This window comes from Mesoplodon mirus, assembly GCF_964341445.2.
Source record: "Mesoplodon mirus genome assembly, chromosome: 12".
NCBI lineage: Eukaryota > Metazoa > Chordata > Mammalia > Artiodactyla > Ziphiidae > Mesoplodon > Mesoplodon mirus.
Window position 1 is genome coordinate 62454062 of NC_138988.1, and position 14394 is coordinate 62468455.

The 14394-nt window shown below is 39.3% G+C and overlaps 1 protein-coding gene across 3 annotated transcripts in view; it reads right to left on the bottom strand.

Moving 5' to 3' along the window:
• PRIM2 (DNA primase subunit 2) overlaps positions 1–14394 on the bottom strand; it is a 272180-nt gene that overhangs the window by 22811 nt on the left and 234975 nt on the right. For all 3 annotated transcript variants that reach the window (XM_082639744.1, XM_082639745.1, XM_082639743.1), the window contains one exon: positions 13644–13726. In XM_082639744.1, coding sequence (XP_082495870.1) covers positions 13644–13726 — 83 coding nt within the window. The remainder of the gene's footprint in view (positions 1–13643; positions 13727–14394) is intronic.

A 14394-nucleotide genomic window follows, 5' to 3' on the forward strand; every position in this document is an offset into this window, starting at 1 on the left:
CCCAGTGAAGCCAGGGTGGTTCAACATATGAATATCAATCAATGTATATACGACATTAATAGAAGGACAAAAACCACATGATCATTTCAGATGCTGAAAAAGTGTCTGAAAATATCCAATACATTTTCATGGTTAAACACACACACAGAATAGAAGGAAACTTCCTTAACATAATGAAGGGCATTTATGAAAAACCTATGGCTAACATCATATCCTTGGTGAAAGACAAAAGTCTTCCCCCTGAGATGAAGACCAAGACAACGATGCCCGCTTTCACCACTGCTATTCAACAATGCACTGGAAGTCCTAATCAGAGCAATTAGGCAAGAAATAAAAAGGCATCCAAATGAAAACGAAAAGGCAAAACTATACCTATTCACAGATGACATGGTCTTATATACAGAAAAAATCTTAAAGGATCCATTAAAAAAAAACTATTAGAACTAATAAATGAACTCAGCAAAGTTGCCAGATACAAGAACAACCCAAAGAAGTCAGCTGTAGTTCTAACACTAGTAGTGAACAATCAGAAAAGGACACTAAGAAAAAGTTCCATTTACAACAGCATTCAGAAGAATAAAATGCCTATAAATTTGGCCCAGGAAGTGAAAGACACATACGCTGAAAACTGCAAAACATTGCTGAAAGGAATTAAAGGCCTAAACAAACATAAAGAAGTCCCCTGTTCACAGACTGAAAGATAATATTGAAAGGATATCAATACTACCCAAAGCAATCTGCAGATTCAACGCAATCCCTATGAACGTTCCAATGGCCTTTTCTGCAGAAATGGAAAAGCCAATCCTCAAATTCATATGGAATTGCAAGGGACTCCAAATAGCCAAAACAATATTGAAAAAGAGGAACGTGAAGTTGGAGAATTCAAACTTCCTGATTTCAAAACCTACTACAATGCTAAAGCAACCAAAAAAGTGTTATATGGCAAAAAGAGAGACATACTGACCAACACTATAGAATCGAGAGTTCAGAAATAAACCCATATAACTAGGTCCAGTGAAGTTCTGACAAGGGTTTAAGACCACTATGATGGGGAAAATGGTCTTTTCAGTAAATGGTGCTGAGACAACAGGCCATCCACATGAAAAAGAATGAAGATGGACCCTTGTATATCACACCATATACAGAAATTGACTCAAAATGGATTGATGACCTAAATATAAGAGTTCAAACTATAAGACTCTTACAATAAAATATGTGTCCATTTTCATAACCTTGAATTTACCAATGGTCTTTTAAATATGACATCAAAACTACAAGTAACAACAACAAGAACAAAACCTACTGGATTTCATCAAAATTAAAAACTCTTGTCCATCAAAAGAAACTATCAAAGAAGTGTTAAGACAACCTACAGAATGGGAGAAAAAATTTGCAAACTGTTTTAGACTGAATGTTTATATCCCCTCCAAAATATGTATGTTAAAATCCTAACCCTCAATGTGATGGTACAAAGAGGTAGGGCCTTTGGTAGGTGATCAGTGCTCTATAAGAGAGACCCCAGAGAGCTCCTGCCCACTTCTGCCTCATGAGGACACAGTGAGAAGATGACCATCAATGAACCAGGAGATGGGGCCTCAGTTGGCACTGAATCTGCCAGAACCTTGATCTTGGACTTCCCAGCTTCCAGAACCATGAGAATACATCTGTTGTTAGAAGCTATCCAGCCTATGGTAACTTGTTATGCAGCCAAAATGGACTAAGACAGAAATCAGATATCTGATAAGGGTCTAGTATCCAAAATATATAAGGAACTCTTAAACTCAATAACAAAAAGACAACACAATTCAAAATGGGCAAAAGATGTGAACAGACATTTCTCCAAAGAAGACACAGAAACAGCCAACAAGCACATGAAAAATAATGACAGCATTAGTCATCGGAAAAATGTAAGTAAAAACCAGTGAGGTACCACTTCACACCTATCAGGATGGTGTTATGGGCTGAACTATGTTCCTTCAAAAAGGGCATGTTAAAGTCCCAATCCCTCCTGCCTCAGAACGGGACCCTATTTGAAGACAGGGTCTTTACAGAGGTAATGAAACTAAAAGGACATCATCAGGGTCAGCCCAAATCCAATTCGACTGGTGTCCTTACAAAAAGAGGAAAGAGGACACACAGAGGGAAGACGATGTAAGGACACAGGGAGAACGCCATATAAAAATGAAGGCATAGATTAGGGTGATGCATGTACAAAGCAAAAGACGCCAGCAAACCGCCAGGAACCAGGAGAGGCCTGGAACAGATTCTCCCTCACAGCCTCAGAAGGAGCAAAACTCGCCAACACCTTGAGTTCAGATTTCTAGCCTCCAGAACTATAGACAATTTTTTTTAAGCCACTCAGTTTGTGGCACTTTGTTACAGCAGTCCTAGAAAACTAACACAGATGGTTATAATTGAAACAAAAGGTGGGGGGATTACAAACGTTGGCAAGGAAGCAGAGAACATACAGAACCCTCACAACACAGCTGGTGGGAATGTAAAATTTTATCACCTCAGTGGAAAATAGCCTGGCAATTCCTCAATTAGTTAAACACAGAATTACGTTATCACCCAGCAATTCTACTTTTAGGTGTATATACAAAAGAACTGAAAGTAGGCACTCAGACAGATACTTGTATGTGAAATGTTCACAGCGGTGCTCTCAGACCATACAGTTGAAAGGGGAAACAACTTACTGTCCATCAAGGGGTGAATGAATAAACACACAATGGAATACTATTCAGCCATAAAGAGGGATGAGGTACTGACAGATCCTACAACAAGGAGGAACCTTGAAAACACGCTCAGTAAAAGAAGCCAGACACAAAAGGCCACCTGTTGTATGACTCCATTTACATGCAATCCCCAGCATGGACAGATCCATGGAGACAGCTGGCTGCCAGGGCTGGGTGGGCTACTTCCCAGGGACTGGGTTTCACTGGGGTCATGAGCTGGCTGGTGGTGGATGCACAACACTGTAAATGTACTAAGTGTACTGAATTGTATGCTTTTAAATGGTTAATTTCATATCATGTGAATTTAACCTCAATAAAAAAAAGTAACCGGGACTTTTGAAACCCTGTTACCAACTATAATTTATACTCTGAGTTATTCTCATCTTTATTTCATATTATTTGCCAGTGTTTAAATAATGTATTAAACATATTCCTAAATGTAGCTACCCCCAAATCATTATTCACCTCACAGTAAAGGCTTTCCCTGAAAGAAACCAAGAAGAATTTCAACTGAATTTACAGTAAAAAGAAAAATAAGAAAGGAAAATGCTGCAGAGGAACAGAGCCCTGTAGCATCAGGGCCACGGGGCGCATGGGTCCCACCTTCTCCAGTGTTGCTTTGAGGTCTGAACTCCTCATCACAGGATGACAGGGTGGCGAGAGCCAAGGGAGGCCCAGTCCACTGTGTAAAGCCCCCATCCCAGCCCTTGGCACAATCACACAGAGCAGGCCAGAATATAAAACCAGAAAGGAAGTCCTGTGTCCAGTGACAGACCAAGCACACCGCTCACTTTTACCTAATAAGAGAGAAAAGCTACTGAAGAGTAAAAGCATTCACAGATTACAACAAAAGGTGTTAGCTCTACTATGTCACATAGTACAAAGAACTATCACCTTTAAAGGTACTCTGTGGGCAGCAATTATTGTTCTTTATTAAGCTGTATGAGAATTAAAGATATGCCATATGTGATTCAGCACAGTAAAAAGACAACTTTACTAGTAAGAAAGGATACAGCACACTGTTCCAGGCACCAGTAAAAAACTGCAATCTGAAAATTTCATGTGTGTCTTTTCACAATAAAAAAAACCAACCTCTTCATAGAAATAAAAGTATTTAAGATCATTTAGAGATTTTATTCTCAATATTTTGAATGCAGATTCTTAAAATGTCTGTATCTTAAAATATTAGTATTTCATCATAAAATTGCAATTTTTATGCAAACGGTGAAAGCAAAATGAAAAGTAAAAACCAAAACTCAAGACACCTAAATTAGGCAGGAACTACTGACAGATATGGTTAACTGAACAAACTAGCAAAGCACTGCAAGGATTATTACCTCACTGGAAATTCTTAAAAGAAATTGAGCTTAAAATGTATACCAGTATTTTAAGGAGGAAAAAGCGAAGGTGCCAATAAAAAAAAACTGGCCAATATAGCTGGTAGACATACTTATTTATTCATTTGGTCACCAGCTTGGACAGTTAAGAGAGAATTTTCCAGGGTCTCAAATCTCTGAACATTTTACAAGCACAGAAAACAATGGCCTTTGCTCCAGATCACTGTTTCAAGGATGTTCCTGTAACCAACAGCCTTACATACAGAACCTTCCACTGAATGGAACTGCAGGCATGAGCACTGTCCAAGGGGAAAGATCCAGAACCCCACACTCGGAGTTTCTCTCCTCCGAAAGAACCCACTGCACAGGCCACAGTACCTGGCCTTCCTCACGCTGCTCCATGGGAACTGGGGCTCTGGGAGCTGACAGAAGAAAATGCTGATACACTGCTACTGCCACGACCTTCAGGTCTTCTGCCATCATCCATGAAATTGTGGCAGCTAAGCTCTCAGGTAGCAAGGAGGACAAAATCTCAGACCTTTCACAGCCCTTAACATGGACAGGACACTACGGTAGGTAGTGGGAAGACAGAGGGATAAAGGTTAAAACCCTCACATCCAAAGACCTCACATCAGCTCTTACTACTATTACCACCTACCCATTAGGCACACACCACTCAATTTATACTTCATACATAACATGAGACTGTCCTGTTCAACCTCTAAGTGGGTACTGCCTGTGGAAGTGAAAAATAAATTTTTTAGTATACAGTGCAGCTAATTACTAGTATCAAAAGCTTCCAGGGCTTCCCTGGTGGCACAGTGGTTGAGAGTCCGCCTGCCAATGCAGGGGACATGGGTTCGTGCCCCGGTCCGGGAAGATCCCACATGCCGCGGAGTGGCTGGGCCCGTGAGCCATGGCCACTGAGCCTGCGCGTCCGGAGCCTGTGCTCCGCAACGGGAGAGGCCACAGCAGTGAGACGCCCACGTACCGCACAGAAAAAAAAAAAAGCTTCCACACCACATTTCTTCCCTGCTTGGTCTGCTCCCAAGATGCAATTACTTTTCATCATTTCCACTTTGGGCCATATATTTAGATTGTTGCCTATATAATTCTAAATTACATGCTGATATTTTGGATTCTTTATTTATTAACTTAACCTATTGAATTCCTGCTATGAAAGACGAATAACTGGCTCTTTATGCTACCATTTACCTATTCTCTCTTTTTTTCCATTAAAAAATTAAGGTATATGGGGCTTCCCTGGTGGCGGAGTGGTTGAGAGTCTGCCTGCTGATGTAGGGGACACGGGTTCATGCCCCAGTCCGGGAAGATCCCACATGCCGCGGAGCGGCTGGGCCCATGAGCCATGGCCGCTGGGCCTGTGTGTCCGGAGCCTGTGCTCCGCAACGGGAGGGGCCACAACAGTGAGAGGCCTGCGTACCGCAAAAAAAAAAAAAAAAAAAAAAAAAAAAAAATTAAGGTATAATTTTCATAGAGTAAAATATTCCCCCTTTAGTGTATAGTTCTGCAAAATTTGACAAATTCAGTCATGATACCACCTCCACAATCAGACTGAACATTTCCATCACCCAAATGACCTCCCATCCCTTTGTAACTAACACCTCCTCCATTCCCAGCAATCACTCTGTTTTCTGTACCTATAGATTTGTCTTTTCCAGAATGTCACATAAAAGGAATCATAACATATGGCTTCTTTAACCTAGCATGATGCCTGCTGTTGGGTATACAAGTAGTTTGTTCCTTTTTTATTGCTAAGTAATATTCCATTGCATGACTATAGGCAGTCTCAGAGATGCTGTGGGTTCAGTTCCAGACCACTGCAATAAAGTGAATATCACAATAAAGTGAGCTACAAACTGTTTGGTTTCCCAGTGCTATTAAGTGTGTAATAGCTATATGCCTAAAGAAAACAATGCACATATCTTAATTTAAAAATACTTAATTGCAAAAAAACCACTAACCATCATCAGCTTTCAGCAAGTCTTAATCTTTTTGCTGGGGGAGGGTCTTGCCTCGATGTTGGTGACTGATGACTGATCAAGGTGGTGGTTGCTGAACGCTGGGGTGGCTGTGGCAGTTTCTAAAAATAAGACAATGAAACTTGCCATGTCAACTGACTCTTCCTCTTGCAAATGATTTCTCTGTAGGATACAACGCTGTGTGAGCATTTTACCCACAGGAGAGCTTCTCTCTAAACTGGAGTCAGTCTTCTCCAACCCTGCTGCTGCATTATCGACTAAGATTATAGAATATTCTAAATCCTTTGTTGTCATTTCAACAATCTTCACCAGGATTATATTTCATCTCAAAAAACCACTTTCTCTGCTGATTCACAAGAAATAACTCCTCATCCATTCAAGTTTTATCATAAGATTGTAGCAATTCAATCACACCTCTGGGCCCCACTTCTAATTCTAGTTCTCTTGCTATACCCACCCTATCTGTAATTACTTCCTCCACTGAAGTCTTGAACCCCTCAGTCATCCATGAGGGTTGGAATCAACATCTTCCAAGCTCCTGTTAATGTTAATATTTTACCTCTTCCCATGAATCATAAATGTTCTTAATGGCATCTAGAATGGTGAATTCTTTTCAGAAGGTTTTCAATTGACTTTGCCCAGATCCTATGCAGCTACAGCCTTACAAAATGTATTTCTTAAATAATAAGACTTGGAAGTTGAAATTATTCCTTGTCCATGGGCTGCAGAGTAGATGTTATATTAGCAGGCAGGAGAACAACATAAATTTTATATATCTCCACTGGAACTCTTGAATGGTCAAGTGCATTGTCAACGAGCAGTAATAATTTGAAAGGTATCTTCTTTTTTTTTTTTTTTTCCTGAGCAGTAGGTCTCAACTGTGGGCTTAAAATATGCAGTAAACCATGCTGTAAACAGATGTTCTGTCATCTAGGCTTTGTTGTTCCATTTACAGAGCACAGGCAGAGTAGATTTAGCATAATTCTGAAGGGCCCTGGATTTTTGGAATGGTAAATGAGCACTGGCTTCAACTTAAAGTCACCAGCTGCATCAGCCCGTAACAAGAGTCAGCCTGTCCTTTGAAGCCTGGAAGCCAGGCATTGACTTCTCCTCCCTAGCTATGAAAGTCCTAGATGGCATCTTCTTCCAATGTAAGGCTGCTTCACCTACATTGAAAACCTGTTGTTTAGTGCAGCCACCTTCGTTCATTATCTTAACTAGACCTTCTGGATAACTTGCTGCAGCTTCTACATCAGCACTTGCTGCTTCACCTTGCATTTCCACATTATGGGGACAGCTTCTTTCCTTAAACCTCATGAACCAACCTTTGCTAACTTCAAACTTTTCTTCTGCAGCTTCCTCACTTCTCTCAGCCTTCACAGAATTAAAGAGAGTTAGGGCCTTGCTCTGGATTAGGCTTTGGCTTAAGGGAATGTTGTGGCTGGTTTGATCTTCTATCCAGAGACTAAAGCTTTCACCCTATCAGCAATAAGGTTGTTTCACTTTCTTATCATTCATGTGTTCACTGCAGTAGCACTTTTAATTTCCTTCGAGAACTTTTCCTTTGCATTCACAACTTGGCTAACTGTTCGGTTCAAGAGGCCTAGCTTTCAGCCTGTCTTGGTTTTTGACATGCTTTCCTCACTAAACTTAATCTTTAGATTTAAAGTGAGAGACGTTTGACTCTTCCTTTTACTTGAACACTTGGAGGCCATTATGGGGTTATTAACTGGCCTAATTTTAATATTGTTGTGTTTCAGGGAATAGGGAGGCCAGAGGAGAGGAAGAGAGATGAGGAAACGGCCGGTCAGCGGAGCAGTCAGAACACACACAACATTTACTGATTAAGTTTGTCATCTTACATGGGCGCAGTTCATGGTGCCTCCCCAAATTACAATAGTAACATCAAAGATCACCGCTCATAGATCACCCATAACAAATATAATAATAATGAAAAAGTTTGAAATATTGCAAGAACTACCAAAACCTGACACAGAGATAAGAACTGAGCAAATGCTGTTGGAAAAATGGCACTGACAGACTTGCTTGACACAGGGTTGCCACAAACCTTCATTTGTTAAGAAAACACAACATCTGTGAAGCACAATAAAATGAGGTATAACACAATTTGTTTATCCAACTACATGCTGAAGGACACTGGGTTTTTTCCAGTTTGGGGGAATTAGAATAAAACCACTATAAACCCTTATGTACAGGTTTCTGTGTGGACTTAAGGCTTTTACTTCAATGGTATAATTATCTAATAGTGGTGTAACCAGCTCAAACAGTATGTGCAAATTCAACTTTATAAGAAATTGCCAACTGCTTTCACAACAGCTCTACCATGTGGGCCCCCAGCAAGAATGAGACTTCCAGTCACTCTGCATCCTCACCAGCACTTGGTATTGTTAGGTTGTTTTTTTTTTTAATTAGACCAATTCTAATTGACGTATACTTTTAAAATCGCATTTCCCTAATACCTAATGCTGAACGTTTTTTTCACGTGTTTATTATTCAAATATTTGGTGAAATGTCTGTTCAAACTTTTTACTCACTTAAAAAACTGTTCTTTGATTACTGAGCTTTGAGAGGACTTTATATCTTTATAATTCTGGAGACAAGTACTTTATGAAATACATCATTTGCAAATATTTTTCTTCCAGTCTATGGCTATTTCATTATTCTCTTAACAGTGTTTCTGCAGACCAAAGTTTTAATTTTGATAAAGTCTAATTTATCAACATTTTCTTTCACTGAACATACCGAATCCAAGGTTATTCAGATTTTCTTGTTTTCTCCTGGAAGGTTTACATTTAGATCTATGATCCACTCCAAATTAATTTTTTTAAAGGTATGAGGTATGTGTCTAGGTTTTTTTTTTTTTTTTGACATATGGACTTTCAGTTTTTCTAGAACTACTTGTTGGAAAATATTCTTTTCCTATTGAATTGCTCTGGCACCTTTATTTAAAAATCCATTGCCATATATATGTGGGTCTGTTTCTGGACTTTTAATTCTGTCCAGTTGATCTCTATGTTTACCATTTCCCTAGAACCACACTGTCTTGATTATAGTAGCCCTACAGTAAGTCTTGAAATCAGGTAGTGTGTACCTCTAACTCTGTTCTTTGACTGTTTTCATCAATGTCTCAGCATAAAGATCTTGCACATATTCTGTAAATACATATAAAAAACATTTATATCTTTTTGGTACTATTGCATATGATAATTAAAAAGTTTTTAAGTTTCCAGTTGTTCTTTGGAAGAAATATAATTGATTTGTGTATACTGACTTAGTATCCTGCAATCTATTAGTTATAATAGCATTTTGGTAGGTTCTTTGACATTTTTTTTCATAGATAATCACATTGTCTGAGATTAGAGGAAGGTATTCTTTCCTCTTCTAATCTGCCTTCTATTTCTTTTTCTTCCCTTACTGTACTGGTTATAGTCATAGAATGTACTTTGTCTGATTTCAATTCATTTCCATTTGGTAATGGATTTTTTAAGACCCAGGATGTGACCTATGTGGGTGAGTGTATATTCACCTGCTGTGGGGCAGTATGTTTATAGCTCAAGTCTTCTACATCCCTACTCGTTCTCTGTCTGCTTATTCTAGTAATTACTGAAAAAGGAGTGCTCAAGTCTCCAAATGTAACTGTAGATTTGTCTGGTTCTCCACTCATTTCTCTCTGTTCTTTCTGTGTGTGTGTTTAAGCTATGTTGTTGGGGTATGAACACTTAGGATTCTGATGTCTTGCTGGTGACCTGACCTCCATGTTTTTCTCTTTTGGGGGAGGGCTGAGGAATAAATGCAGGACTGCCCATCATCTTTGGCTTTACTGTTGTTCAGTTCCAGTCTTCCTAAGCTGGATACCAAGCTCATTCAAAAAGGATGATGAAATGTGATCCTATAAATATGTTTCTTTAAAAAGTAGGTGATGCCAATTAAGTCACAATTATCTCTCTTCTGATCATCAAAATTCTGATTATTAAGATCTAAGTATTTCTTAATGTTGAAGGTATCTTTTTCAAGTAGTTTTTCTCTGAAATAAAAGTAGCTCCATTGAATTTTACCTTAAATGCATTTAAATGATATTTTTCTTGACTTTCTTTCAGTATTTTAACATGCACTTGGAGTTTTTAAGCTCTAATTTGCACTTATGCCAGCCTGCAACTAAGTACTCATCAAACTGTTTTACATGGATTTTTCATTCATCAACTTTCTTCCCTTCAGAACACAGCTCCTGAGCTGGCTTTACTCTATTGAAAAGCCACTCAATAAAGACATTAAATGAAAGCAAAATATTATTTACAGCTTGCCCACAGGCACTCTGCATGTGTGTTCATCTCAGACAAAAAGTTACAATGCAGGTCCAAAGGATGACGTGGAAATTACTATCACACCAACTCAGTAAGGAATCTACTTGTGGATTGAGCATAAATGGAGGAATGCAATGGAGTCAAAGGTAAGAAGGTACATACATAGTCACTACTGTTAAATAAAAGCATTACTCTTCTTGATAAACATGTAATAGCCTATATTTTTAAAAAAGTGATGCTTCACGAAGTGCCCATCAACAGATGAACGGACAAAGAAGATGTGGTACATATATACTATGGAATATTATTCAGCCATAAAAAAGAATGAAATATTGCCATTTGGGACAACATGGATGGACCAAAAGAATATTATACTTAGTGAAGCAAGTCATACAGAGAAAGACGAATACTATATGACTTCACCTATATGTGGAATCTAAAAAAAACAAAACAAATGAACGAACATAACCAAACAGAAACAGAGTCATAGATACACAGAACAAACAGGTGGTTGCCAGAGGGGAGCGGGTTGAGGGGAGGAGAGACACAGATGAGGGAGATTAAAAGGTACAAACTTTAAGTTATAAAATAAATGAGTCACAGGGATGATATGTACAGTGTGGGGAATATAGTCAATAACTATGTAATATCTTTGTGTGGTGACAGATGGTAACTAGAGTTATCATTGTGATTATTTGAAAGATGAAGAAATATTGAACCACTATGTTGTGTACCGGGAACTAACATGGCATTTTAAGTCAATTATACTTCAAAAAGCAACCAACCAACAAACAAACTCATAGAAAAAAGGGTCAGACTTGTGGTTTTCAGAAGTGGGGTTGTGGGAGGGGGAACTGGATGAAGGCAGTCAATCAAAAGGTAGAAACTCCCAGTTATAAGAAAAATAATTACTGAGAATGTAATGTAGAACATGATAAACATAATTAACACTGCTGTGTGTTACATGTGAAAATAAAGAGCTTTCATTACGAGGAAAAATATACTTTTTTCTGTTTCTTTACTTTTGTATTTATATGAGATGATGGATGTTTGCTAATCTTACTGTGATCATCACTTCATGATGTATGTAAGTCAGAGCACTGTGCCGCACACCTTGTACAGTGCTATATGTCAATCTTGTCTCAAGAAAACTGGAGAAAAAGAAAAAGAGCAAAGGCGTGTACACTGTGGTCATGGTGTAATGGAGACATAAGCTAATTCTGCTCGGTTAGAGAGGGATTACCTTTGTTTCTATCTTTATCAAGCCCACTCTCTCTGATGGCTTCTTTTCTCCTCTTCCTACAAACAGGCTCAGGTCTCCTCTGGCCCCAAACATGCAAACAAACCACCCATGAGGCTTACGCTGATAGCGCCAACACCCCTTTCACTAGCACCTTCTGTGAAACATGCTCACTATCTGCAGGTCCAAGCCACTACCTCATTCTTTCGTCTTTAAGTGACTGTGATCTTGCTCTGGTTTCCCCCAAGACACTGACGCCTCTCACCAAATCCAGTCACCTCTCCTCAGTCCTAATCCCACCCAGTCCCTCAGCTACGTAGGACCCTGTGGTCCACACCTCCTCTCACACTCCTCTTCTGACTTTTATACACTGCATTTCCCTAAAGTACTCCCTCCCTCTCCCCCCATTTCTGCTCTGTCCTTCTACTGCCTGACAAAGGGAAGCATCAGCCAAGACTCTGTTCTGAGTCCTGGCTTTTGACTCCCTACCCCCTCTTCTCCATTATTTGTTCTCCTCTCCCACAGAAAACTCACGATAATCAGCTCTAAAGTAAACTGGGGTTGAGAAAAAAACGTGGAGTCAGAAGGCCTGGCTTCCATTTCTGTTTCCACTGACTTAGTTGCTGTGCACCCAAGGGCATGTAACACCCCACAGCTCCACAAAAGTCAAGAGATCTCTTCTAATGTCCCTTCCAATCCCACAGTTCTACAAATCTAACCCTAAAGAACATCAGATTTCCAGCTGGAACTTCTCTAATGCACTGACAAATCCACATTCTGTCTACCATTTAACTGTCCCAGTTCCAAACCTAATCTCTCAAACCAACAACTTCTTTTAGGTTGCCTATTAATGTTGATGTACTGGTGCCACCAATACTGTAAGCTTGAAATGCTAGAAATACTATACACTTACTGTCTTTTATTCACACGTTCTCTCTTTTTAACCACCTCCCATACACTCAAGGCCTAATTCACAGAGCATCTCTTCCAGGAAGTGATCCTCAGCCTCCCAATCTGGTAGCCATCCCCCATCTTCAGAAGAGCCGAGACACTCTATGTGTGCCTCTCTCATTACACTCGGCACATGTTTCCCTCCAGATTCTGGTTATGAAGGAGCAGGGTTTATATCTGAATCTTCTTAGCATTTGCAAAGAGCACCTGGAGCACTGCCTTCCCCAAAGGACGGAAAAACCGTAAGATTTGAACAGAAGTGACTAAACTCAATATATACTCTGGATGCAGTAGAAGCAGCAGAATTTTCTAATTTTTTTTTCAAGAAAAAAAATTGATATATAATGATTTAGATGTTCTGGCTCTAAAATAGATATTGTTCTTGTTCAGCTAAGGAAGCAGAAGCTCCTCTTGAACTCCTTCAAAATCCAAGCCAACTTACAAAGCACACTAGAGACAGTATCTCTGTGAGGTCACAAGTTTTTTAAAAGCATGTTTATTAAACGATATACTCTTAAATATTTGGTTTTACATTTGAGCATTTCTTTTTTTATCTAAGTGGTTTACGAAGCAAAGTAGTTTGATAAACTGTTTGACCTGATGAACTATCCTCAGAAGTGTGGATCTGACATAGTAAATGAGAATGCCCAGCCAGTCCATACTGCGTTATCTTCTCCTTCAACTTGCCTGCAGCAAGCACAGTCTCCAAAATGAAACATATCATTGTTTTCAGCTTCATTAATAAGCTTCAATGCATTCCTCTAAAAACTTATTTTTTAAAATGCCCCCCATTGAGACAGTAAAACAAATTGAGAGAAAAAAAAAGGTTTTCAGCTTCCGTTATTACATAAAAATGCAGCCTAGCAGACAGAACTAGAATTTCCAAGGAGTCTAAAGCAGGCATGCCAAAGCTTTGGCTTAATTCACCTAGAAGATAGGATGTTTGGCGTGAGGCCCAGCAGGTAGTACACGGTGTCGCTGCAAGAACATGACATGAAACTGAAGGGTCTGTCCACTGTCTCATTACTGAGGCTGCAGGGCAGGGTCCGACCTACCTGGTTGATCCCTGACGGAGGGATCTTGTATGCCTGCAGCTTCTGTCTCAGCAGCTCGGGATCGCTGTGCCGGAAGGGGCACCCTGACAACAACAAGCAGGACAGCAGCAAGGTTATTCACCGGGACGTAATACAACACCACACTCGAAAGACTGTCTGAGCGCCCCTTAATTGTCTAACAGCTTATTAATAAAAAAGTTAATTGCCCATGGGTGCAACTGCTTTCCTCTCTTTATCTAAATGACGACTGAGCTGTGCGGTTACCAGGGCACCACAGCCTCAAGAGTTACATAAAACATTCCAGCATTCTCAGGCAAGGCTGCCCACTCACTAGGAGGAGGAAGCAGTTTTAATTATGCTACTAGCTAACAAGCAGAGATAATCACCAAGTAGCTATAAAACAGTTTACCTAAAAACTTTATACAATCTCACATTTTTTTCTAGTTTAAAAAAATTACATAAAAGCATAAAGGAAGACAGATGGTGTAAACAAAAAGAAAACCGTGCAAACTCAAAGAAATATAAAAATCTCACATCATTTTCACATGTTAATTTTATGCCTACTTCCCAAAGAGTAGAATCCATATAAATTTAAAGGAATCCCAGATGGGAATGAGATGACAAATAGGAAACTGCTTCATAGAAAAACAACTTATAGTAGGTACCTGTAATCTCTATATTATTTCATGAGAAAAATATGGATGGACTACTAAAAAATTTGCATAAATAAGAACACAGAAGAATTGAAATG